The sequence below is a fragment of the Podarcis melisellensis genome, assembly GCF_964234715.1.
Source record: "Podarcis melisellensis genome assembly, chromosome: 3".
Taxonomy (NCBI): Eukaryota; Metazoa; Chordata; class Lepidosauria; order Squamata; family Lacertidae; genus Podarcis; species Podarcis melisellensis.
This window is the reverse complement of record NC_138530.1, coordinates 57,098,228-57,124,294: the sequence shown is the minus strand read 5'-3', so window position 1 is coordinate 57,124,294 and position 26,067 is coordinate 57,098,228. Positions and strand designations below refer to the sequence as shown.

The window sequence follows — 26,067 nt, the reverse complement described above, 5'->3', positions numbered from 1 at the left end:
GCCCACTAGAGAGGCAGAAAGATGAGCAGCGAGCTGAAAATAAGTTAATTATCACAGAACTGGAAATGTATGCTATGAATTCATTTCTGCTCTACTTGTGGATTTGAGAAATCAGCAAAACGATTTTCATAGATTTATGCCTTGCATCGGGCAATTAGAAGAACATTGTAGCCAAGAAAAGTTGTGCATGTAGTTTTCAAAAGCTTTTGCATAGGTGAACAAAAAAGTTTTTGTTTTAAATACTTAGTTCAGAATACTGGTAACTCGCATCTTACATTTACAGTGGTACTTCAGGTTAAGTACTTAATTCGTTCCGAAGGTCTGTTCTTAACCCGAAACCTGAAGCACTATTTCTGGGTTAGCAAAGTGTTTAACCTGAAGCATATGTAACCCGAGGTACCACTGTATTTAACTTACACAATCACAGCTTTGCACACGCGGGGGAAAATAAAAGAGCAGAGGAAACCCACTCTCCGTTTATTTATTTCCACCCACCTGCGCCAAGCTGTGATTGTAGGCTTACCCAGCTTAGGGAAGGCAGTGTGAAGGTTCTGGCAGCATCCCAGAGCCCTTGTGCAAAGGTGCCAGGCTTTGAGAAGGAGGTGTGAGGGTTCTGGCAGGTTCCTAGAGCACCTCCTGCTTCCTTCCCAGAGCCAGGCCAGTGCTTCTTAGGCTTTGGAAGGGACCCTGCCAGAGTCCTCCTGCCACCTTTCCAAAGCTGGACAAATGCTTACTGGGCTTGAGCAAGGAGGTGGGAGGGCTCTGAGATGCTCCCAGATCCCTTGCACAGCCTTCCGAAAGCTTGGGTAAGCAGAATTGCAGGGGGCCCAATTCTGGGAGTTCCTGGCTTTATGCGTTTTAACATATATGCATGGACCCCCAGAACCAAACCCTCACATATGAAGCAAGTTACCTGTATTATAGAGTTGGGAAATGAGTTCTGGATTGCCATTTTAAAAAAAGAAACCTGGTAAGCTAGATGCTTCTCAAGATTCCACCCCTTTTTCTATTTAAGTCTGCAAGTAATAACATGTGCATTCCTTTATGATACAGTAAACATTGATTTTGTAATTTGCAAGTCGCTATGGAGCCTTCAGGTAGATGTATTCTGCTTCCCTCATATACAGAAGGGCGATATAATTGATATAATCAGCAAACCACCTATGGGAACCTGGATGGGCCTCTTGAACAACAAAGTGGGTACCTTCAAGTTCATCTATGTGGATGTGTTACATGAAGAGGAAGAGAAGCCTAAAAGGCCTACAAGAAGGCGACGGAAAGGCAGACCACCTCAGCCCAAATCTGTTGAGGATCTCCTAGATCGCATCAACTTAAAGGTGGGCTGTAATAGTCTTATACTTGCTTTACTCTTCTACAAGTACTTCAACTCCATATCTATACAATAAATTGGACTAAATTTGCAGCCTTAAAACCATATGCACTTCTGTATCCCAGCATTTAAAATAGAGGAATCAAGACATGTGATTTCATTTGCAAGATCTATGTGGCATTGTGGAATTCCCTTGTTTAAAGATTTGGTCGATTCTCAGATTATAAGGCATTCATAGATTTAAACATATAGTGTTCTTTAGCCTATGAAGCTGGGCAGGCAGTGAAGAGTAAACTGATTGGGCCAGCGCAAGAGACATCATCAGTTTTGAAGGCTAAGTCCTCTTCCCATTTTTTTCTCTGGTTACTTCAGGTGAAGTACAATTAGCGCTCCAGAAGAGGAAACAGCTGGCATATAGAGAAAAATAGTCTGCTGTGTAACTTTTTTATTTAATTAATTTGTTCAGTAGTCCTACAAGGTGATGCTTAGAAAAAGCAGCATTACCAAACAGAAGCAGCTAATATAGTAGAGCACAGCTGTTGAGCTGCCTCCTGACAGCAAAACCACCCTACCACACCAGCCAAAAGCATTTGCATTTCATTCATTAAGTAGATTTTTATTTTGTACTGCTTGATGCTCAATCAGGCAGGCTGGAAATAAGACATTCTACCTGCTGTTTATTCTTCCTACTCTGCTGTTAAAGGGAAGTGGCTTTTTCTTTTCTTTTTTTAGCAAGCCGATTTAAGAAGATGGGATTCTGAATTCAACAGCAGGAACCTTGTTAGAGGGCTAATAGATTCCGTAGACATTCTCTGATCCCATAATTTCTTTTCTGTGTGGATATATCCTAAACTGTTGAGTTTTTATATCACGAGTAAAAATAATACTGTTTTGTTTTCATAGCTGCCATGCACAGGATCATGTTATGATACTGTGATGATGACTTTATCCCTTTATTGATAGAAACTGTACCTGTTTAACTGGGCTGGGAAACCTTTCTCTTCATTATTTAAAGCTGCCAAGGGTCCGTAAAAACAACAGCAGCCAGTAAAAGCTTAGCCTATCCAGCTAAAAAGGCTTTCTACTCAGGACTTGCTCTCAAATCAGGCAGGCTACACTGGAAGTCCAGCTTTGGACAGAACCAAGATTGGTCTGGTTATAACTGAAATTCTGGTCATAGAGAAGGATAAAGCGTTGGGCAAAACAAAGATCGACCAAAGAGTTACAGTAGGGAGAGTTCAGAAGGTCTTGAAATCTTAACTGCTTTTTAAAGGCTCGAAAAAATCAAACATTCAAGGAGAGAATAGGTAGGAGGCCACCTCTAAGATGAATTCCAGGGTCTGGAATTGGGAGCCAAGGCAACAGCAACCCAACACTTGTTGGGAATGCAATCACTCATGATGGAACAATGGTGAACTCATTTGAGGACCCTGTTACCTTACTCCCCAAACGCCTTTTGCATACTGTGTGGCTAATCAAGCTATTTGAATGGAGCACCTCCTAACAGTTGAGCTCCTGTCGAGCACAATACTTACTATTAGAGCACCTGTCCTCAGCAATGAAGATTCTGTGCCTGAGCAATAAGCAATGGCCATATGAATGTATGTTCACTGAAATATACCCTGTTACTCTAGAGCCACAACTGTGTCTTTTAGCTGAAAACAACCTCAAGTTGAAAATGTTCAAGCTTGCCCTTCTCTACCCCTGCTTCCCACAACCATCCCGAGAAGGCGTCACTCCCTGAAATCCAAAGTGGGATGTGTAATCACTACTCTTGTTATACAACAACATCTCCTCCATTTCTTGCTTGTTACATAATTTATTGAGTCACAAGCTAAAGCTTGAAGCAGGAGAGAAAGGATTGCAAAGTTTTTTTTTCTTACTTTCTGAAAGTTTAACATGGATTATATTTGAACATGACTCCATTTTTAATATAATGCTACGCGGGTGGCGCTGTGGGTAAAAGCCTCAGCGCCTAGGGCTTGCCGATCGAAAGGTCGGCGGTTTGAATCCCCGCGGCGGGGTACGCTCCCGTTGCTCGGTCCCAGCGCCTGCCAACCTAGCAGTTCGAAAGCACCCCTAAGTGCAAGTAGATAAATAGGGACCGCTTACCAGCGGGAAGGTAAACGGCGTTTCCGTGTGCAGCTCTGGCTCGCCAGAGCAGCGATGTCACGCTGGCCACGTGACCCGGAAGTGTCTTCAGACAGCGCTGGCCCCCAGCCTCTTGAGTGAGATGGGCGCACAACCCCAGAGTCTGGCAAGACTGGCCCGTACGGGCAGGGGTACCTTTACCTTTTACCCTTACTTGTCTTTTTTAAAAAAACAAACAAACAAACAAACCCTGACCCCTCTGAGGCATCTGCAAGCTTAAAATCATTACTTTTCTCAGCTACTTTTCTCAGGGTGGGTGGATAAATCTACTTTCTTCCCAAGGTATTATAATTTGCAGTTAAATCTTATGATTATTATTAATTTTAAATAGATTGAAAAGGCTTGTTCCTATATTTTAAAAATAGTTTCCTTTTCTTGTTTTGTTGAACTGATGCTGGGCTGGAAAGGGGAAATTATCCTGCAATTATCTGTGATTTTTTTAATGTGGTGCTAGTAAATTTCCAAGATCCATTTGTTACTTAATTGTCTTTTTGGAGGATGAGTCTTTTTGGCGCATCATTGACAACCACAGCAGCTGTGATTACCTACTGTTTCAAAGCTAGCTTAAACATAAAAAGAGACTGAATAAAATAACAAATGGCTTTTGAACCATCCTTTCTGTACCACTACCTGCTTGGTGTTTGCAAGGCTCACTTACTCTCTTTACCACTATGTGTCTGTACATTGATCATAGAAATGAGAAGGTTATATTAAATGACATAACAGACCAAAAGTTAAGAACCTTGAACATGACATGGTAATGTACAGTCAAACCTCGGTTGTTGAACGTAATATGTTCCAGAAGCCCTTTCAGCTTCCGAAACGTTTGACAACCAAGGCACAAGCTTCCGATTGGTTGCAGGAGCTTCCTGCACTCAAGTGCCGGATCAGACATTCAAGGTCCGAAAACCGGAGCATTTGCTTCTGGGTTTTCGGCGTTCGGGAGCCAAAATGTTCGAAAACAGAGCCATTTGGGAACAGAGGTTTGACTGTATTGGCATGCCAAAAAGAAGAAGCTTTTAAGCACCGGTGTTGTATGTTGGCAGTAATCTTTCCCCACAAGGAGTTCAACCAATTTAATGTTTAAATCAGGCATAGATTTCTGCAATGCACAACTCTGATGTAGTTAGCTACCATTACAGATGACAACCTCTGGTAATGTCATACTATGTTCTTAACAAAGAATCACATAATTCAGGGGTTGCCAGACTTTTGAGGCCCCTGAGCACATTTACAAACCAGAAAAACTGTTGTAGGCACACACCGGAACACACCCACACCCAAAATCACCCCTGTTCAAGTCTAATTTCAGCAGCAGGGACCCTGTGACCATCAAGAAAGACCTCTGCAGACACATGTGCAACAACAGCAGGCTCTACACTGGCTGCCCATAACATACAGAACCAGTTGCCAGTAGAACTTTGTACTGTCTGAAGTCTACCTGTAATACTACATACAATCTTTATTTCATCTAGTGGGTACGGATTTACTTGAGAGATTCTTTATGTTACCTGCAATCAGTATAATAACCACCTGTAATCACTGATCAAAAAGGTGGAAAATGTATGGATGGCATGGAAAGTAGCATCTTGTTTTGAGTAGTTCCGCACTGCTCTTTTCTTCTTATGTGCCACAACTGTTCTCTTCCTTTGCCACAGGAGCACATGCCCACCTTTTTATTCAATGGCTATGAAGACCTGGACACTTTCAAGCTCCTAGAGGAAGAAGACTTGGATGAGCTCAACATACGGGACCCACAACACAGAGCTGTTCTCCTGACAGCAGTTGAACTGCTACAGGAATATGATAGTGAGTTTGAATTTCTTCTCTAATGTACAGCTAAGGATTTGTAACCATTGGGGGTTGGGAAACTATAACTGTAGTAATTCCAATGGATTGGATCCAAAGAAAAGTATACACAACATGGCTTGTAGAAGTTCACGTCCCACCTCCTCTTTCCCCAGCAACATCCACCCATTGAAAAGGCTCTTTGCTTGAATGAGTTTGGCTGTAGCAGGGGGAACCGAGGGAAAAGGAAGGACCCTCCTCCCCAAGACAGGCAGAGGCAATTCTTCCTTCTGCCTCAGCCTTCCATGCCACAACCCAGCTGCCACCAGCCCAGTTACTACATGCTTTTTTCAGGATCCATCCCGTCTTCCAACTCTGAATTACAACATTTTAGCAAGACCAAATTGTAAAGGCAAGACATCTATGATAGTGATTTCATTTGTATAGTAATTTCATATTAGTAATGACTCATTATTTTCCTTCTAACTTTGCTAGCTATAATTTACATAGTTTATAATGAAAATGTGCATTAAGTCATCTAGAAATCTGGATTTCAATGGAAATATCAGTAACTGCGAATTTCCTTAGAAGGGTTTTGCAAATTACTGCTACTTTTTAACCTTTCCTAGCAGCAGCCAATGCACCACAGCAGGATTCTCCAACCTGGTATCTTCCAGAAGTGTTGGACTGGGTGGATGAGGGTGATGGAGATGTAGTCTAAAACATCTGCAGGGCACCAAGTTGGAGAACACTACACAAGAGGAAGACAAAATAAGAAATGAGTTTGGGAGATCATGTAAATAACAGCTTTTTGTAAGAAAAAGTCAAGGTTGTATGGAGGTACTTGACAATATGGAAGGACCATTAAGTTTACTAAGGAATAAGTACCACTGAGGTCAGATGAATTTCCATATAAACACAGGTGAAACTACTCATAACTAGATATGCTGACAAAGTTCTTCAAACTTAGGCTTGGGTATAAGCTGTGGGAGCCTTGTAAAGATCACCTATAATAAAGCTCTGAAATTATCTTCCAACTCAAATAGATACCTTGGCTCTTCCCAACAAAGCATACTCCACCCCACCCCCACTTCCCTCTACAACTTCAGCAGAAGCAGCACATTCCCCCCCCCCCCTTGTTTCCTGGATATGCTGTGTCAGGGTGTAAAGCCCAAGAAACTATATGGAATATAGTCCAAGGGTTGCTTGTGAATCCTGGATTTTATTTTGATTTAAATTTGAAAAAAAATAATGAAAAAAGAATACTGAAAACATAATAAAACACGCACAACTATTTTAGTCAGATCTGCAGGTGCAGGTTAGGTCCATCCCATTACGACCATGTGATCAGCTGCCTAATGCATCAAGTTGCTGCAACTTCTGTATAATTACTAGTGTGTGCAACTTAAAAACTACTGTATGTAATATTCCCAGTAATTGACTCTCACCCCTACTCCCTTCTTCCACTATGTCCTCTCAGCACTCCTGCATTATCTGCTGCTGAAAACAACTCATGGCTCTTATTAAAGGATGTCTTTGTAGTATGCTGCTGGGTATTTTGGTAGAAGAGAAGTGAGGTTATTAGCACTGTTCTTTGTGTAAGTTATGCCTTCTCACTTCCTCTCTTTCCTTTCTCTACTCCAGGTAACAGTGACCAGTCAGGTTCTCAGGAGAAACTCCTCATAGATGGTCAGGGCTTAAGTGGATGTTCTCCCCGGGATTCAGGCTGCTATGAAAGCAGTGAAAACCTGGAGAATGGTAACAATTGATCTATATCCATATCAAAAAGCATACCAAATTTGTTAGATTTTAAGGGGCCACAGGGCACTCTTGTGGCTGAGAAAAGCAATCATGCAAACTCTTTGGCTCTGCTTTTGCTCTCTATAATTTAACGGCGGACTTGTGTGTGGCCTAGTTTTCCAATCCCTACATACTTATTTAGTGAATCTTACATTGTCAGTCGAGGCACAGTTTCAAGGCAGTGAGCAAAATGTGTTTCCCTCCCAGCAGTGTTTTTCAGCATTATCTTTCATATTACTGCTTTTTCATGTCAAGAGAGAGAATAAAGAGCACTGCCTCAAGATCAGTGTGATGCCACACTCATTTTATTTGCTGGAGGACATTTACTTCTGTGATACAAAAGAATAACAAGGGAGTGCTGTGAATGAGGAACTAGCTCACACGCTTACAGGGACTGAAGAACGTTTATTATCAAAGATTCTATTTTTGTATTGATTGTCACTGTTTTACTCCTTATACATGCTGCATCTGCCTTTGCTCATATACCTCTCTTAAGGCTAGATGTTAATTGCATTAACATTAAAGAGCATTGGGGAGTCCTCAAACTGGGCTTGGGGCCAGGCCTTTACTATTCTCCCTCAGTGCTGCAGTTCAGATTAAACCCCCCTCTCTACTTGAAGCTGCCATGAGCTCTCAGAAGAAAGCTGATATTGGGACCCATATAAGCTTCTCTCCAGTGGAGAGTAGCAGCTAGAAGAGACACGTTACACAAAAATATTCCCAGCCTCTGTAATAAAGATTTATATAGAGTTACTTCTTTGCAGAAGGACAGCAGTCCTCCTTGCTCTCCTAGCATTCTGGTTCCCAAATTGTTTATTTTTTCATTTCTTCCCAATCCATGTTACCAGATGATGACCAATTTTCACAATCTTTTCATGTCACTTCTGCTATAAGTTCAGGATGAAGAGTTTTCTGACTCCTGTGGATGTTATGTAAGGAGCGCAGGCATGGTACACAGAAACAATGGTGATGGATATATTGGATCTTTGCAGCTGAATTGCTTGCCATGATAAGCACTGCTTCTGAAGCAGTGCGAAGTAATATGGGGGGGCTGCCGTGGAGTCTCTGACTCTTTTCTAAGGACTGCAGTACTCCTCAGGCAATGAGCAGACATTGGTGAACTCATGTGTTATGAATACTAGGGTTTGTTTTAAATCTGGAGGAACCCTAACAAAATCCTGGGCATCTTTCTGATATTAAATGTTGATTTCCCCTCAACTGTGATATGTCCTTTGCTACATAACCTTCTTGTAAAATTAGACACTTCCTTGTAAGCAGGTCTCACATGCAACAGCATACTTAAGTAAGCCCCATTTCTGAGTGGTCCTTACTCAAGAGGCCAACTTACATGGGATTCCATGAGGCTGCCATGCAGTATTGCAAATATGGACATGTAACACCAGAAAGGAATAACCCAGTTGATTTTGCCCTCATACAAGTATCAATGCTTCTCTCATTCTCTGCTCTTTAATGCAAATATTTTGTAACGAGTGCAGGCTTTTTCAATGAGAAAGGTGTTGGGAGCCTAGATTGAAAACTATTTTGGAAACCTTTAGAAACTTTGAAAACAGCCATTTACTGTTAGGAAATATCCACTTTCTTCATCACCACCACCAGCTTCTAAAGCTTTCTGATTATTCTGTATAGCAAGAAAAAAACAAGGGAGATGCAGTGTTCTATTTTAGATTAAAGTTTTTCTTTCTTTCTGCCTGTGCTTTGAGACTTCTGAAGAGGCATTGTGTTCTGCACTGAATGTGAATTCTATGCAGATTCAAAGCAGTCAACTGTGTATTATTCAGTGCCAAAGTTTAGCATTTTGAAGATAAAGCTCTAAATTGTACATGCATTGAATGAAACATCCATTCCTTTAAAAGAAGAACTTTAACTTTGTAGGGTAGTGTATTCTTACCTCTAAGGGTCCTTGGGCTCCACAAGGTTCCCTCATTATAGGATTCATGTAGACAGACTTCAGATGATCCAGAAAAACCTATTTTCTGAACTGAAGTCACATGAATAAATAAAGATGAAATGAAATAAATTATGACACAAGAAAATACTTTGCAAATAAAAAGCAGGTTTGTAGCCCATATTTTACTTTTGGGCTAAGAGACCTTATAATGAGGCTAACTCAGCACAGTAGAGTTGTTAGAGGTCAAGTTTGAGACAACATGGTTTATGTTTATTACTTATGTTATCAATGCTGCTTCTTTGACCAGTGACACATGTTGGTGTTATAAATAAGTTATAATACAGTGTGACATTGCATTTAATTTAAACAAATGACAAGACAGCATACCGATATTGTTTGGTTTGGTTTGGTTTGGTTTGGTTTGGTTTGGTTTATAGAAAATCAATGACATACATATTTTAAACAGAGTCCTCATAACAAGTTGTCTTAACAAAGGATCACAGGACAGTGTAAACATCCCATGCTAGTCTTGGTTTGGTTTAGTTTTTATGTGTTTTTCTCATAAATGTTTTTCCTCTTTTTGTTTCAGCTAAAACTCGAAAGCCTTGTCTCTTACCCTCAAAGTTGGCTTCTGAATACAGTTTTAAAGATTTTCACAGAAATCCACGGGCAAATTATCCAACCCTGCCCTTAACTAAATCAATAGATGTCCCCCAGCAAGGAGAGAAGACACAGTTCACTTGTACAAATCATGTTCTGAAAAGCTGCCTCAAGCCCCCAGCAGTCACCGTCCTCAAGAAGAACCGCAGAAGTTTACCAGTTGGTATCTGTCGGAGCTGTGAGACTCTAGAAGGCGCTCAGAAGGTTCACATGTGGCCAAGATCTCATTCTCTTGGTGACCTTCATGGAGAAGCTGGCCCCGACTCTGCAAAGAAGCTGGATGTTTTCCCTCAAGGCGCACTGGATTTAACAAACATGCCAACTGGCTCTGGAGGTATGCACATGGCAGAACAGTTGATGGCTGAGCAGAGCAAAGCAGGTGTTGATTCTCTTAAGGGGAAAGCAAAGGAACTGCACTTCTCTGCAACCATTCCTTCCAGTGGAACATTCCCACTGTTTCTGCCTCAGAATTGTGGAGTTCATTCATCTTCACTTTCACGTGGTGTAACCTGGACTACTTTTGAAAACTTCAAAAAGACCACGCATGATCTTGGAAGGGCCAATCATTCTCCCTTCCCCAAGGAAGCTGATCAGAAGGGCACGGGTGAGACAAGAGCACAGCCAAAAACATCTTCACAGCCACCACCAGTCCCTGCCAAAAAAAGCAGAGAACGCCTTTCTAATGGGCACTGTCACCTCCCCTCAGCCCTTTCTTGTCCAGATGTGCCATCCTTGCCAGCGAAAAAGAGCCTTCAGCCTGGCTCCTCCGATTCCAATGTACTCACTGTGTGTAGATCATCTCCTGGGCAGGAGCCCAGTAGTCCTTCAAGTGTACGACCTCCTTGGTTTTCAGATCTTCCAGAGACTGCTACTGTCCAGCAACATGTGCTAAAACTTGATCCTTTGTCAGTGAGAAAAATCTCTTCTAATAGAGGACTGGATCTGGAAATGTTGATAGAAAACAAGCTGCAATCTGAAGATATTGATCTCACAGAAGACCCATATTCTGACAAGGTACAGTGTGAGGAGGCTGAAAAATGTTTAATCTGTTCATATTTGCATTGTTTTCCTTCCCCACTTGAGTGTTGGAGCTGTTCCTTAAAAATGGCCTTAAACTGGCAATTAAAATGAAAGATATATTAGACTAAACATTCTTAAAACTTTTCATACATTTCAGACACAGTGTGAAGCAATCTTAAATGGCTCCATGTGTATACCATGCAGATTTGGCATTCAACAATTCACTTTTCATTTTAGGTGCTTGTTTCATCCATGTGGTGAGCCACTGCATGTAAAACAATTCAGTATTTGAAGTAGCCTCTCTATGGTGGTCATATGCACATTGGCTCTTTATAAGGAATATATATTTGAGATTTAAGACTCACAACCTCCTCTCTACAAATTATTGAAGTAAATGAACAAATTTCATAAAGGTAATTTTCTGTGAAACTGAAGAAAGAACACACTTAAACCTATTGTAGTTTCTTAATGCAAAGGGGCCAACCATTTTGTTATTATGATGTGAAGAGATACATTGATTAACTTGAACCCCCTGCCTTTATCACTCATCTCTGGCTGCAGCATGGCCGATGTGGGATTCCTGAACTTTTGGTACAAAGGTACTCTGAAGACTTAGAGCACGCTGTAAAGGATGTTGCTACAAACCTGGACCAGATTCGGGTGAAGCAGCTGAGGAAGCAACACCGCATGGCGGTAAGTCTACATTCAGTGATCAAGTTCCAAGGAATGGGAAATGAAAGCTAAACAACATGGAGTTCTGGGGCTTTAGCACGTCTGATTGCAGGTTGGGGAAACTATTTGTGAATGATCTACATTTTAAAAGAAAAACAAATAAGATTCTATCCTTGGCATCTTAATTTTTCATATGCAAAGAATTTTTGATGCTGTTTCAATTGCTGATGAGACATTGCTGATTACCGTATTTTTTGCACGATTGGACGCACCTAGTTTTTTTTGGGGGGGAAATAAAGGGAAAAAAATTCCCTTTATTTCCCCCCCAAAAGCAGGTCAGGGAAACCGAACCAGGTCGAGGAACAGCGGGATAGTGGCGCTGCGCCTCCCTGCTGTCCCCCGAGCTTGTGGGGCTGGCTGATGTCTGCCTGGTCTGCTTCAGGGCGCCCCACCCGCCAGGCAGCAGGCTGCTATCCGCAGCGTGGGGAGCCTTGTGGGGAACTCCTGCAGGGCTCCGCACGCTGAGGATGTCTGCCCGGCGCGAGGGGCGCTCTGCTTCAGGGCGACCCACCCGCCGGGCAGCAGGCTGCTATCCGCAGCGTGGGGAGCCCTGTGGGGAACTCCTGCAAGGCTCCCCACGCTGCGGATGTGTTCCTGAAGCGCCGGGCGCTCTGCTTTCAGGGCGCCCGACGCTCCGGGAAGCAGGCTGCTATCCGCAGCCTAGACACACTAGCGGAGCGCTAATCCTGAAGCTTGGGGCGTGCGGAGCTCAGCGCCCCCAAGCTTCTGGGAGCCGGCAAGGTCTAGACGGCTAACGGAGACCTTGCCGGCACCCAGAAGTTTGGGGTGTGCTGAGCTCCGCACTCCCCCAGGCTTCGGGATTGATGCAGCGCTCCGCTAGCCATGGAATAGCTGGGTCTCCCACGGCTAGCGGATAGCTTCCTGAAGCCTGGAGAGTGAGAGGGGTCGGCGAAAGCCTGCATTCGCTCCATAGGACGCACACACATTTTCCCTTGCTTTTTAGGAGGGAAAAAGTGCGTCCTATGGTGCGAAAAATAGGGTATATGAGTTAACACCACAAGTGATGGCCATGAAATATGGAAACCCAGAGGAACATTCAAGTTAAACAGTGTACGTTATAGTTGCTGCTGCCGCTAATGAAGCTGGATTTGTGAATTTGCATGATTTTGATTGAGGAAATCAATACTGAGGTAGCAGCAGAAAAGAAATTGGGGGGTGGGGAGGAAAGGAAATGTGTATTTTGAGTAGGCCTGGGCGATGTATCAATACAGTGGTGCCTCGCAAGACGAAATTAATTCGTTCCACAAGTTCTTTTGTCTTGCGAGTTTTTCGTCTTGCGAAGAACGGTTTTCCATGGGAATGCATTGAAAATCAATCAATGTGTTCCTATGGAAACCGCCTTCAGACCAGGTCCGGGGACAGTCTGTCCCCCGACCTCTTCTGAAGGCTGGAGGGGGCGGACAAGGGCTTTTCTTCCCACCCCCAGCATTTAAAAAAAACCCCGGGACAGCAGAGGACTTCTCCGCTGTCCCGAGATTTTTTTAAATGCTGGCGGGCGGCAGCGAAGCCTTCGCTGCCGCCCACCAGCATTCTAAAAAACCCCGGGACAGCGGAGGCTGTCCGGGGCGATCTTAAAATGCTGGCGGACGGCAGCGCTGCCGCCCGCCAGCACTTTAAAATCGCCCCGGGACAGCAGAAGACTCCGCTGTCCCGGGGCGATCATAAAATGCTGGCGGGCGGCAGCGAAGCCTTCGCTGCCGCCCGCCAGCATTCTATAAAACCCCGGGACATTCTCCGCTGTCCCGGGGCGATTTAAAAGCTGCGATTCTCCGCTCTCCCCGGCGAAGCAAGCCCATAGGGAAAATCGTCTAGCAAAGCGACGCAAAAACCGAAAAACCCTTTCGTCTTGCGGGTTATTCGTCTTGCGAGGCATTCGTCTTGCGGGGCACCACTGTACAGGTATGAGGGCCAGAGTGCAATGGCTACTTTACCTAGGGGTATATCGCAGATGAAACAGCAGCCGCTCTGGCCCTCATAGCTCTAGCAGATGGTATATATAGACCACTCCACTGAGGGGACACAGCCGTCCGTCCTCAGTGGAGCAGTTTAATGAAGCCCCCAGCCTGCAGGAGAAGGCTTGATCAACTGCTTCTCAGCTGCACACTCCTCAGCGGAGCAGTCTAAAGAAGCCACCCACTTCTGCCTCAGCCCCACATGGGCAGGCCACCTCTTCAGGAGAAAGAGGTAACCCACCTCTGCCAGGCAGAGGCAGCCCTGCAAACAGAGCCTGACAGGCTCCGTGCACTTGGCTATCGCTGCCTTTGCTGGGGGAGGGCGGACGGGCTGTGTTTTTCCTCCTGGGTGGTCAGTCACACTGGGAGTAAAGATGTTGCACGCCTGCTTGGGCGAAGGCAGCCCTGCGCCTTTGAGGGAGCCCCCCCCTCACCTCAGTACCTTGTTCCCTCCACACCCAGTGGGAGGAACAAACTGCATTAGCCCTGCGAGGCACTGAGTGAAACCACTTCATCTCCCTTGGCTGCAATTTCAGCCTAACTCCAATGCAGCTTGTTCCTCCCTCCGTTTCACCATTGTGGTATATCATCAGATCGCAATGTTTGGCTGGTGATAAATCGCAATGTTGAAAAGCTGACATTGCACAGCCCCAATTTTGAGGTGACTAAGCAAGATAGTACGGTGGTACCTCGGGTTCTGGAGGTCCGTTCTTAACCTGAAACTATTCTTAACCTGAAGCACCACTTTAGCTAATGGGGCCTCCTGCTGCTGCCACGCCGCCAGAGCACAATTTCTGTTCTCATCCTGAAGCAAAGTTCTTAACCCGAGGTACTATTTCTGGGTTAGTGGAGTCTGTAGCCTGAAGCGTATGTAACCCGAGGTACCACTGAATCTAGTAAATGGTACTGCTAAGCTAAAGGACTACTTCGAAATGCCCATATATCTGCTTCACAATATACCATTACAGATAGCTCTTGGAAGTAAGCCCCATGTTATTGTTTTTTTAAAAAAAGGAAAAGTCAACCAGCTGGTTATATTGCATTTTCTCTTGCTACAGATTCCAAGTGGAGGCCTCACTGAAATCTGTCGAAAACCTGTGTCCCCCGGCCATATCACTTCCATAGCCGACTGGCTGGTTTCTATTGGCCTTCCGATGTACTCAAGCTCCTTCATGGCTGCAGGAATCGATGACCTAAGCAAAGTGCCTTCTCTGTCAAAAACATCACTTCATGAGGCTGGCATCACAGAGGAGAGGCACATAAGCAAGCTTTTGGCAGCAGCAAGACTACTCAGTACCCTCAACCCAGAGACAATATAACACACTCTGAAACATAGCATCTGCCAGTTGGAAAAGCCAGAGTTTCCTACCATGTCAATTTCATCTTTAATTTCTCCAGAAAGCTCTTTGGCATCAGGCAATGGAGGTCTTTGGGAAGACGTTGAGGCCCTTGTGTTTCTCTGTCAACGATTCACAAAGGAGAATATAAGAAGTTGTTTTGAGAGGGAAATGGTGCTTGCCGATTACCCCTTAAAGAAAAGGCACAGTTATGTTAGTCTCTTAAAGACTGAGGCTGGCTTCGACCCATTTAAGAATATACATGTCCATTACAAAAAAGGGAACTTTACATCGACTTCTAAGCCCCTGGAACTTGGAGGAGTAGAGTTAGGTCTCTGTACTTTGAGGCTGCTCATTTGTTAAAGTGCAGCTCATTGATGAATCATGGATCTACAGTCCTAAGCAAACATAAACACCCCAGGGGGTGTTTTTACAAGTAAAAATCTTAAACATTACATCTCTTCATAGTAGCTTATGTTTATCCTTTTCATTCCACCAATTCGTTTTACATAAATAAATAAAACTCCTTCCTGTCTTTGGTGGATTATTTTCAGGTTTCTGAGCCTCTAGGTAGGCCAAAGATCCTCAATGGATTTAGTTTAATTGTGGATCTCCTTTTATGCCAGTGCAATTTCCAAGACCAACTCAGAAATTCCTTATTTGTATAGAATTAAAGTCATTTTTATAACTGCTTCTTTAGCACTCAGCTTTTTATTTGCCTTAAAATGCTTTTGAGCAGTTCACTTACAGCATTCATGTTTCAGAGGCATTTCGTTGTTGTCACTATTATTTGGCACCTGACAGTTTTGTGTCTTATAGCTGTTATTGTAGATTGTAACATCTGTTTTGTATAGTTTTCTTTTTGAAGTCAGATTTTTGGTTCTCAGGCTAACAACTTGTTTATGGCAGTTCGTATGCTGGTATTACTAAAAGGCTGAAAGATATTTTGCCTTGTGTATGTACATATATAATTATAAAAAAAAAGGTTTTTCATGTTACTTGCAATTTGGTGTACTGTATTATATTGTCAGTTGAAATGCTGCAGCTTTGACTTGGTATCCTGACCATATCAATGGAAAACATTGGTCTCTGAAAAACAAAAGGTTATCCAGGGAAGTAAATTAACTGATAAGAAAATTGTGTGTCTGACACAGTACCAGAACCAGAACAAGAATCACATTCCATTGTATTGATGGGGGAAACAAACAAACTTTAAGCTGTCATTCTTGCAAAAAGTCAATATAATACCTCTATTATTGGGTGTTAAAATGACAATTAGAATAAAAGCCATCTGGTTGGCACTGTGAGAACAAGTTGCTAAACTAGGTGAGTCTTTAGTCTGATCCAGCAGGGCTCTACTTAGGTTCACCTGGGTTGCTGAAACAGCTTGTTCTTTCTTCCCCATGTTCTTGTTTTCTAAAACTATTAAACAATGCAGTGTAGAATCTCTTACTCCCTTCTGTGAATATAGATGAAGTTTATTTTTGTACATGGCCAGACATTTTGTATACCAAATAAGCTCAGCTTGAGTTCTAATGTATCTAGGTTATTCTTTAGCGTCCATTAACAAGCTAAAATTGTAGAGGCTTTTCAGGATAAATAACAGCAAGTAAACTGGAAGATGTAATGAGCTCAGCATGGAATTGGAAACTCAGATCTGGTTCAAAGCTGCTTTGTAATTTTACGCAAGTCTCGTCACCTCTCTAACTCACTTGCTTTGTCCTGCCTCTGGAAAGAAAGTAGTTTATACAACTTCTTGAAGCACATTCAACCTTAAGAGGAAAGTTGGGTCACAAAGGCACACAGCCTTCCCCAAAAGTGTTTTTGACTTGATGTGCTTTTTAACTTTTTGCTGTATTTTTTTAAAGCTAAAAGCAAAACATTATAAAGTAGTTTAAACTGAGGTATCCAAAGCTGCTCTGGATTTTCTTTCCTTTGATGAGACATAAGGAAGAGAGACGCTTTAACAGGATGGCTGTAGAGAATGTGAGACAGTTGAATGTGGGGCCGGGGCCGAGGGAAGGTTAGTAAGTTAACAAATTGACAAGAGCAGTTGTTAAGGCTTTAATCCTAAATAAACTTGTTTAAAAGTGCATCCATTAAAGCACATGGAACAAGCTTCCAAAAGTGTTGAAGTACACAAAAAGTTTCATTTTCTGAAAAGGTTTTCACTTGGGGCCTAATACCATGGGTCTGAAAGATACCAGCATAGGTTAGCTTCCACATGATGAGCACAAGTCAGTTAAAGCTAGCTCTTTGAAACTAGAGCATTCAAGCAATGAAAAGGGACTTCAGGGTGCTTCAATTTAACTGAATCATGTCCAGTATTTAAGCTTAGTATGCTGGGCTATGTAATATGGATACAACTGTCCTCCCTGCAATCATGTTAATATGGACTCATTGCTTTCAGGTCCACTTTCCATTTAAGTAGATTTACAGACTAAACCTGTGGATGTTAACCATAATACATTTGAAGCAATAAGACTGCTTTTGCAATAGACTAATATGACCCTTTCTACCAGCATAGATATAAATATGGGCAAAACAGATCACATGGTGCATGGGAAGTGAGGCTTCATATAAAGAGGATTTAACATATTCTTCCTCACTATTACTGTCCCCCCAAATTATGCTATCTCCAGAAAAGTGCCTTGCACCTGCAACTGTCTGTAGTGGCAAGTAATTGTGCACATTAAGCAGTCACTAAAATAAGTCATTTCTCACATTACATGTCAGTTGATTCATGTGGACCAAGTAGAAACATTCCTTGGTGGCAACATGTATTGTCTGTCTCCAAGACTGTCATGTGCAATGCTAATTCCCAGGCGACCATTTTTGGTAGGGGTGTGCTTTACAATAATATTTTCACACAGTAAAAAAGTAACATAGCAAGTGGCCCCTTTGACTTCTGACTGTCAAGGACCTTAAAGGTAAAGGTACCCCTGACCATTAGGTCCAGTCACGGACGACTCTGGAGTTGCTCACTCATCTCGCTCTATAGGCCAAGGGAGCTGGGTCATGTGGCCAGCATCACTAACTAAGCCGCTTCTGGCGAACTAGAGCAGCACACGGAAACACCATTTACCTTCCTGCCAGAGCGGTACCTATTTATCTACTTGCACTTGATGTGCCTTCAAATTGCTAGGTGGGCAGGAGCAGGGACTGAACAACGGGATTCAAACCGCCGACCTTCTGATTGGCAAGCCCTAGGCTCTGTGGTTTAGACCACAGTGCCACCCACATCAAGGACCTTAGGACCCCCAAAATGTACTGCTTCCACCAAATCTGTTCAATGTATTCTGATGTGCACACAGCTGCCACACCTGGAAACAGTGTTCCATTTATTAAATGGAGAAAGTAAATCATGGACATTCATTTACATTTACAAATGTGTTACTGGAATTGAAGTTAATGAAGCAATGCACAAAGTACATCAGAGCACATGTGGTACACTGAATTTGGGTCATATGGTTGCAAATACATGTGGTATGACCAACAGGATTTTCATTTAGGTGTTAGGTTGTGTTTTAAAACAAATATTTAAAAAATGAGTACCTTGAAATATTTATCCTTCTGAATTGGGGGCACGTATGTGAGATGTGGCCTGCATCAGGTTTCCATCTCCTCCGCATTTCCTCTGCACCCTCAACAGCAAGCTGCTGGTGGAGACTTTCCCTGCTGGAGCCTGTGAAAGGAAAGCATAGCCCTGAGAATTGTGTGAACAGAGGTATTAGTTGCATGGAAAAATGTGGGTGGGTTAGTTAGTGTGAATGGGGTGTCACCCCTCCATAGGCCCGTATGCAACCCCTGACCTCTGTCCCCTGACAGAATGCAGCCCTCACCTCAACTTAAGTTTTTTCTCCTTTTCTAGATACACCCTCAAAAGGCAATTGCTTTTTAAAAGAGCAAATTGGAAAGAAGCCAAGAACAACTGTTCTTTTAAACAACAAAAACAATCTAAATTTGTTAGGCTACAGAAGCTGCCTTACTGGTTCAAACTTGAATGAAAGGAAAGGGAAAAACCAGTGTTCACTCTTATCGAAAGCATTGTATACATTAATATCCCTAAGCTACGTTAGGAATGGAACAATGATGATTGCTTATACTGAATGACAAAGAGGTAGAACTTCTATGCCTGTTTACAAATCCAGTGCAAATTTTCCTGATTTTTAAAATATATACATTGCTTTTAAATATTTTTACAATTTGTTCATCCTTGAGTTAGACTTTTGCTTACAGATTATTTTAGTTTATTGTTGATTTAGCAGTTGACCATTTCAACAGTATATATATATATTGATCATGGAAAAGCCTTAAAAAGTTAGGTACCTCTTAAACATTACGTACAGCAATGAACTCACTGTAAACAATAGCATGTTATTTACCACCATCTCCTTACATGCAGGGTTCCAAGTAAATGTTGGATTGGAGACTGTCAAAATACACAAAGCCAGAAGCATGTGCCAATTCAATTCATCTCTAGACATACAGGGCCACTTAAGTCTCTATGTCATACTGTTTTAGTTGGCATCAAATCATAACGTTAGTAAGCTAAGGCCTGATGGTCTAAAGACTTGTAATTGTAAACCTGGCTTTGGTGCAAGTGGAAACTCTGGAAATAAGATCTAGAGCACAAATCCTTATTAACCCTTTTCACACAGATCTAAGTGCAGGAATAAAGGTCAATTCACCAAGTCATGGCTGTACATCTGTATTGTATTATTTTTAGTCTAAATGCATTGACTCCAAGCTAACTTTTACTCATACTCAAGACCTCTTTTTGGAAAACGAAAACTTTAAACAAGTTATGTAACAACTAACAAATGTTGCACTTTCTGTATATGAATCAATATTTAAATAACTTATTTTTCTCCATTTGCTGTTCTTAAATAATGTAAGTAGCTGTACCAATAAGTCTTTGCAGTTTGCTTCAACCTGAAAAAGCGGTGTATAATAAAAAATGAGAGAAAATGAGGAGGGGGAAAAAATCTTACGAATTTGTAAATATTACTGTGCTCTGTTACCTTTAGCAAAAAGAGGAAACAAAAGGAATTTTCTGTGTATAAAAACTTCTCTATAATTATGACTTATTGTTCATAGGAAAATAAATAAATTCTCTCAAGCTCATGTATCTTCTTCGTTAGTGTTAGTAATTTTTATTATAAAAGCTGAATTAGAGTCAGTAAGGTGCAAAGTTGCTTGGGAAAGGGTAGGGAAACTGTTTCAACCCAAGGATCACATGCCCTCCTAACAAACCATTGCGGGAGCACGCTAGTGGTAGTTCCAGAAGGAAAAAGTAGGTGGAGCAACAAACGCTAATTTACTCACTCATTCCTCTCTGTCCACCATCCAGACAACAAAGAGGAATAGGAGGGTGCAAAGCAGCTCCAAGCGAGGGGAGTGGCCTTGGGAGATTTCCATGGACAGGTAAAGAGGATGAAGGGCTTCATTGAGTTTTGGGGGCCAGAGTTTTCCTATCCGCACAATAGGGTTTAGCAATATCAGCTGTTGATCTTTCCTGATCTTTCCTGATCTCCAATGTTCCTTCTGTGGCTTTGGAGATTACAGAAATGTCTCCTAACTGGCATTCATGGATTTACATGTTACTTGAGTTTATTTATTTCCGTTTAGGTTGTCCATTGACCACAGTCCTCTGGGCATTTATAAATATTTAAAAGCTACAAAAATTACTTTTGACCCAGGAAGCATGTTTGCTCATAATGCTAGAAATGTGAAAGAGTCTTGCAAAGAAAGAGAAGGGCTGGAGTAAATTGTTTATAAATTATTTATTATTTGATGGTGGTGATGACAATCAAAGATGCAGGCTTGCATTGGTAGTTCAGGCTTGGAATCATTGTAAGAGTTCACATTCACTTCTAACTGCTTTTCCCCATCCCTGCCAAATTAACAGTCAACTACCTCCACTAGGCTGCCTGGGCCCAGCCATCTGACTATATTATTGCAGTGACTCCCAAACTGAGGATTAAAACTCACTGGTGTGTGATAAATTATCTCTTATTAACTCAGGCCAAAAGCATATTAGGTCAAGCATCCTCTTTCCTACAGTGGACAAATGGTTGTTTTGGGTAGCTGACCACTGGTTTAATCTTTTTGTCTGCTGACATACCTCTGGGTAACCAGTTCATAATAAAAATACACTATTTATAGAAATGGAAGATTTTTAAAAAGCAAATGGTAGAAGTATTCCACAGAATAACAATTGGCCCAAGTACCCTGAACGCCGCAGACCTGGAAGTAAGTGTTCTTGTTTGCTAATGTTTTTCGGAAGCTGAACGTCCAATGCGGCTTCCACTTGAGTGCAGGAAGCTCCTGCAGCCAATAGGAAGCTGTGCCTTGGTTTTTGAACGGAGTCCAACAGACTCCTGGAACAGATTAAGTTTGAGAACCAAGGTACCATTGTAGCTGGTAAGCAGCTGATTCAAGACTACAGTGGTACCTCGGGTTACATACGCTTCAGGTTACATACACTTCAGGTTACAGACTCCGCTAACCCAGAAATAGTGCTTCAGGTTAAGAACTTTGCTTCAGGATAAGAACAGAAATCGGGCTCCAGCAGCGCGGCGGCGGCAGGAGGCCCCATTAGCTAAAGTGGTGCTTCAGGTTAAGAACAGTTTCAGGTTAAGAACAGACCTCCAGAACGAATTAAGTACATAACCCGAGGTACCACTGTACTGCTCTCATTTGTATGATGACCAGGCTGAATGTGTAAGTCCATCAACTACAGTTTAAAAAATTCTCTCTTGGAAATTATCCTGGGCAATTTCATCATAAACTCTTATTCAAAGAATGAACATGCAGAAGTCTACATAAGGTGTTCATAGATACATAGTAAAATTAGATTTCGCTTTGCTGTCAACACTGATTCTGTAGGTTGTTCCACAAGAGGGCACTGTTCTGCTAACTAGAAATAGGACACTGGGCTTTTCCTGCAAGAATTGTGATGAGTTATGATACAGCCACAGGCTGTTTCCAAGTTACTTTTGAGTAACAAAATAGAAATAAAAACAAAAGCAACATGACAGCAACAGCAATTGCTTTTATACATTCCTTTAACTGGAAAGAATTATGCCTTCCAAATGGCTGCAGCCTGTGATATTTTGAGGTCAAGCACAAATCCTAGAAGTATTCTTATTTCCTCTATGTGTATGCACATGTGCACATACGAAGATCAAATCCAAGTTACTAGTGAAGAATGACATTCACATTCCAAAAATACAGAAACCACTTCCTGAACGCCATCTGCAAACCATTCAGTTCCAAAAGACAGATAACACAGCAAACCCTCAGTCAAAATTGACAATGTTCTATTTTCCAAAGGGTGGAAATTGCCCTATTGCTTTAAATCTTTTTAATATACACCTGCCTTATGGCTATGAAAGTCATGCTTGGTTTCACTCAAAGCAAGCCATGATTGGTGAGTCAAGAACAAAGCTTGGATTCACATCATGCTTTGAGTGAAACAAGACATGATCCCTGGTTCAGACATAACATTAAGCCAAGAGTCATGGTTTGCTGCTCTCACTAGGCAAGCAGCAAAACACCAACAATGTTCATGTTCATAGTAAACTATGATATAACCATGACATGTGAACACAGCCAATATGTTTGTCATTCACATGAAATGGACAACAATATTAATTGGGTTGGGTTTCTTCCCTGCAACTTCTAAATGGCTGGTTTTTGTTTTTAATCTGCTAATGAAACATAATCTGCATATCTTGAAAACCTCAAATTGCTATGGAAAAACATCATTGGTTCAGAATCTGCAGATGCTCAGATTTACTGCAGCTATTACCGTAAGCTTCTTTAAAAGCCTTTGCTCTGTGGTTTACTAGGGCTCCAGCCTGCCCAGTTTCCTCCAGTCTACTCCAACCGGCAGTTGCTTTACACCATGTATCAAACGGACCATCACAAAACCAGTATTCAGAAAGTTCATGCAATTTCAAATTCACAAACTAAACGATGCTCGTACTTATCACTCCCCCCACCCCAATCTCCAAATTGTACATAGTGGTCTCAGATGCAACAAAGCTTTAAAGAAAACAATAATCTCTTGAGATAAATTCTTTGGGTTATATCTAATGAAGCTGTCCTGTTGGTGCAAGGACTTCCGCCTGTGCAATGAGGTGTCCCCTCCCTCAACTCTCCCTGCCCTGCCCAATCTGTTCTGGGGGTTTCACCAGCCCTTTGGAGCAGACGGGCTATAGGGAGAATAAGTCCCATTGCACTGGCAGAAGTCTGCCCCCTAACAGTGCATGGCTTCATATTCATGCAACCCTATGAATTTATAGTTGGTAAAAAGTTAAATGTTTTCTTGGAAGCTCACAGCAGTTTATTTCTGACAGAATCCAAATGAATCTCAACCGTGTATTTTCTCTATACCTGCTCAAGGTCTGCTGGGACAGCAAGAAAGCAGCAAGAGGCCTTGCAAGAAACATTTAGGAATAGCTCCATAAATTCAATCAATCTGCTCACCAGAAAAAGGGGTGACTGGGGGTGATTTCCACTTATTCAAGTCATCGTAAGCACATCTCCCTCCCCCACTGTAGCTTAAGAGGCTGAAGTACATTCAGATTTAATTATCTGAGACTGCAATGTTTACTACAAAGTAGGCCCCAATGCAGTAGAACTAAAGCAGGTTTCGCAATTAAGCACAATAGTGTTTCTTATATTTATTTACGGCTATTAGCCCATAACATATGTACAAAAGCACAATAGTGTAAACAAACAGAATTAAAGATCTCTTTGAATTGAATCACAGCTTGATCCTCTGACATCAGTGAAGTTGTGTGGCCTAGAGCTCGGCCCAGGATCCTATAGTATGCATGTGGGATTAGCCTTCCTACATGAGAACTTATACTATAAAAGGTCTGTAACAGGGATGGTGATCCCATGGCTCTCCTGACCTTATTCAGCTCCAATTATCCTTTGCTGGCTGGGACTGATGGAAGCAGGACTCCATCCCTGGCCTATAATTACGTACATATATCATTTTTCCTCACCAGAGAATAAAATAGACTTATTGCCTTGTATCATAGATTAGGGAATAAGGGGTTACAAATCAAAGTATGCAACATCCAAGCAGGCATATGTCTCTTTGTTTACACATTGAACAACTGGTTTGATTACAACATTTGGCTATGTCCCAGAAAGGGACGTCATCAGGATGAGGAGGTCTAGATTGATTGATTGATTGACTGACTGACTTATTTATCAGGGATGGGAGACCTGTTGCTCTCCAGATGTTGTCAGCCTACAAACCCCATCATCCTTCACCACTGACCACGCTGGCTGGGAGTGATGGGAGGTTGAGTCCCACAACATCTAGAGGACCTCTGGTGGCTCACCTCTGAGCCACCTTTGTGGCACAGTGGGCCTTTAAGTCACTGCACAGAGACCCAGAGTTAGTAGGCATTAGAAAGTGCCACAGTGAATTTGGTGGACTGAGCTCTAGTTTACTTTGGCCTATGTGAAGGAAGACTGGCATACAAAGTATGTTTGCAGTGTGGTCCACACTTGGTTGTGTTTTTCCACCTCAGAGTTGTGGCCTCTCAAACCCTCCTGTAGGGTTTATTTTTGGACTTGGGCAAGACCACTCATGAAAGCTAGTTTGAATCTAGCTTTCAGAGAATTTAAATAAACTTCAATTTTCTTGGCTCCTTACTAAAGTCTTCTGTCCTGAGATGATGAGGGATGGAGTTTTCTAGATTCATTAAATGCATACTGACTTGAAATCAGGATGCTGACTTGGCTAATTTACTTATTCAATTCCAGGGTTTAATTTTATAGATGTCTTTGTAACACAGGAAAAAGTCTGGAGCAATTTGGTGTTAATATTTAAGGAAGAGAAAAACATTACATAAGGCAAATTACAAGAGCAATTGGCTCTGTCCTCTGTTTGGGGGCAAGTGATAAGTTGATAGTGCCTTTTGGCTCTTGAGACTTTAAGAGGAAATGGCAAGTTATCTGAAGTGAGAAAGGAAACATTCCCGAATTATTGCCTATTTTATATACATTGAAATATCCCACTTTGAATGCTAAATGGAAACAACTGCCAAGTTCCATCTGGTCCCAGTAAACTATTTTGGCTGTGATTCAAATGAGCCTGTAGCACACATACCAGAGATAGTGTGTGCGTGTGTGTGTGTTTTTGTGTGTGTGTGTTTGTGTGTGTGTGTGCAGCTGGAAGTCCTGGGACTGTCTCTAGGCTCCAGGGCAGCCCTCCCTGTCTCAAAACCGGACCCCCCCCCAGCTCTCCAGAAAGGCACTGAAAGTGGTTCGGTGCAATGTCTATCTCTTTTTGTCAAACATTTATTGCAACTTGTACAGGAGAATTTCCTACCTGATTACAGCCTTTAAATGTAATCTTTTTACATTAACAATCTCTTATATTTTTCTAGTTCTCCAAATTGTTGTAAGGCTGGTGTTTAAAACTTAAACTGAAGGATCGACTGTTGCCATATGAGCTGCCTATTTATTAAGATCTCCACCTGATGCCCTATTATGAGTCCCCTCCCCTGCCAGAGGAGTTGTACTGAGGGACAGTGCCTATGAACATCTTATTTGCTATGCTATTCTCCAGAGATACTTTTTATTATTCATCGGAGACCCATTCTTTTTCTGTTCATTGTTTCAATATTAAATTGTGCAGGCACCTTGAGCACGTTTCATGGGAAGCTGAGATTAATTTTCATAATTATTTAAATACAAGTGTTTGACATGGAACACTCCAGCTATCTTCACTGTTTGCTTCTGAATTTTGAGGACCCAACTAATTAAACAGTTTCTGCTATAAAGCTTATTTGTTTATTTGTTTTAAGAATTTATAAACCTCTTAATATAAACTAAAGCTATTGGCCTCAAAACTAAAAACAAGAATTCAGCTGAGGAAGGCTATAGTAGGGGGGGGTCTTCATCCTATTTCTAAAACAGAGCAGTAACTATTTGTTCACCAAGGCTACAGGGTTCAATAATGTTGGTGCCACCACAGTGAAGACCTTGTTGCCACTAACCACACACTGAACGTGTGGCACTGCAAGAAAGACTTCAACAGCTGAGTGCCAGGACTAGGCCGTGATACAGGGGGCAAAAAGGTGTCTAAGATAAGCTGGTCCTCAGTTGGTTTGGTCTTTATGAACTAAAAAGCAAGATCTTAAACCTGGCCCAGTAGCATACAGGCAGGCAGTGCAATTCTTTCAACACAGAGACATAGAGCTGCTTCAAAACAGACTGGGCTGCCTCCCTAATCTACAGATAAAAGTCAAATCCTGCAGACAGTGCACATCCCTGTCCAGGAATCATCATTGTTGGCATACAAATTGAAGCTGGCAGAAAGCACTCTAAGCC

The 26,067-nt window shown here is 42.2% G+C and overlaps 1 protein-coding gene and 1 long non-coding RNA gene across 6 annotated transcripts in view; one reads left to right on the top strand and one right to left on the bottom strand.

The window, feature by feature from the left end:
• Nucleotides 1-15,705, top strand: part of LOC309366493 (SAM and SH3 domain-containing protein 1-like) — a 515,345-nt gene extending 499,640 nt beyond the window's left edge. For all 5 annotated transcript variants that reach the window (XM_081905128.1, XM_081905130.1, XM_081905131.1 and 2 more), the window contains exons 15-20: nucleotides 1,128-1,337; nucleotides 5,140-5,290; nucleotides 6,914-7,027; nucleotides 9,568-10,652; nucleotides 11,220-11,351; nucleotides 14,422-15,705. In XM_081905128.1, coding sequence (XP_081761254.1) covers nucleotides 1,128-1,337; nucleotides 5,140-5,290; nucleotides 6,914-7,027; nucleotides 9,568-10,652; nucleotides 11,220-11,351; nucleotides 14,422-14,682 — 1,953 coding nt within the window. In that variant the 3' untranslated portion in view covers nucleotides 14,683-15,705. The remainder of the gene's footprint in view (nucleotides 1-1,127; nucleotides 1,338-5,139; nucleotides 5,291-6,913; nucleotides 7,028-9,567; nucleotides 10,653-11,219; nucleotides 11,352-14,421) is intronic.
• LOC309366547 lies at nucleotides 15,245-19,822 on the bottom strand. The gene is made up of 2 exons (XR_014166748.1): nucleotides 18,256-19,822; nucleotides 15,245-15,789 (listed from the first exon to the last, which is right to left on the bottom strand). It is a non-coding gene; the product is annotated as an uncharacterized lncRNA (long non-coding RNA).
• Between the last annotated feature and the right edge of the window lie 6,245 nt (nucleotides 19,823-26,067).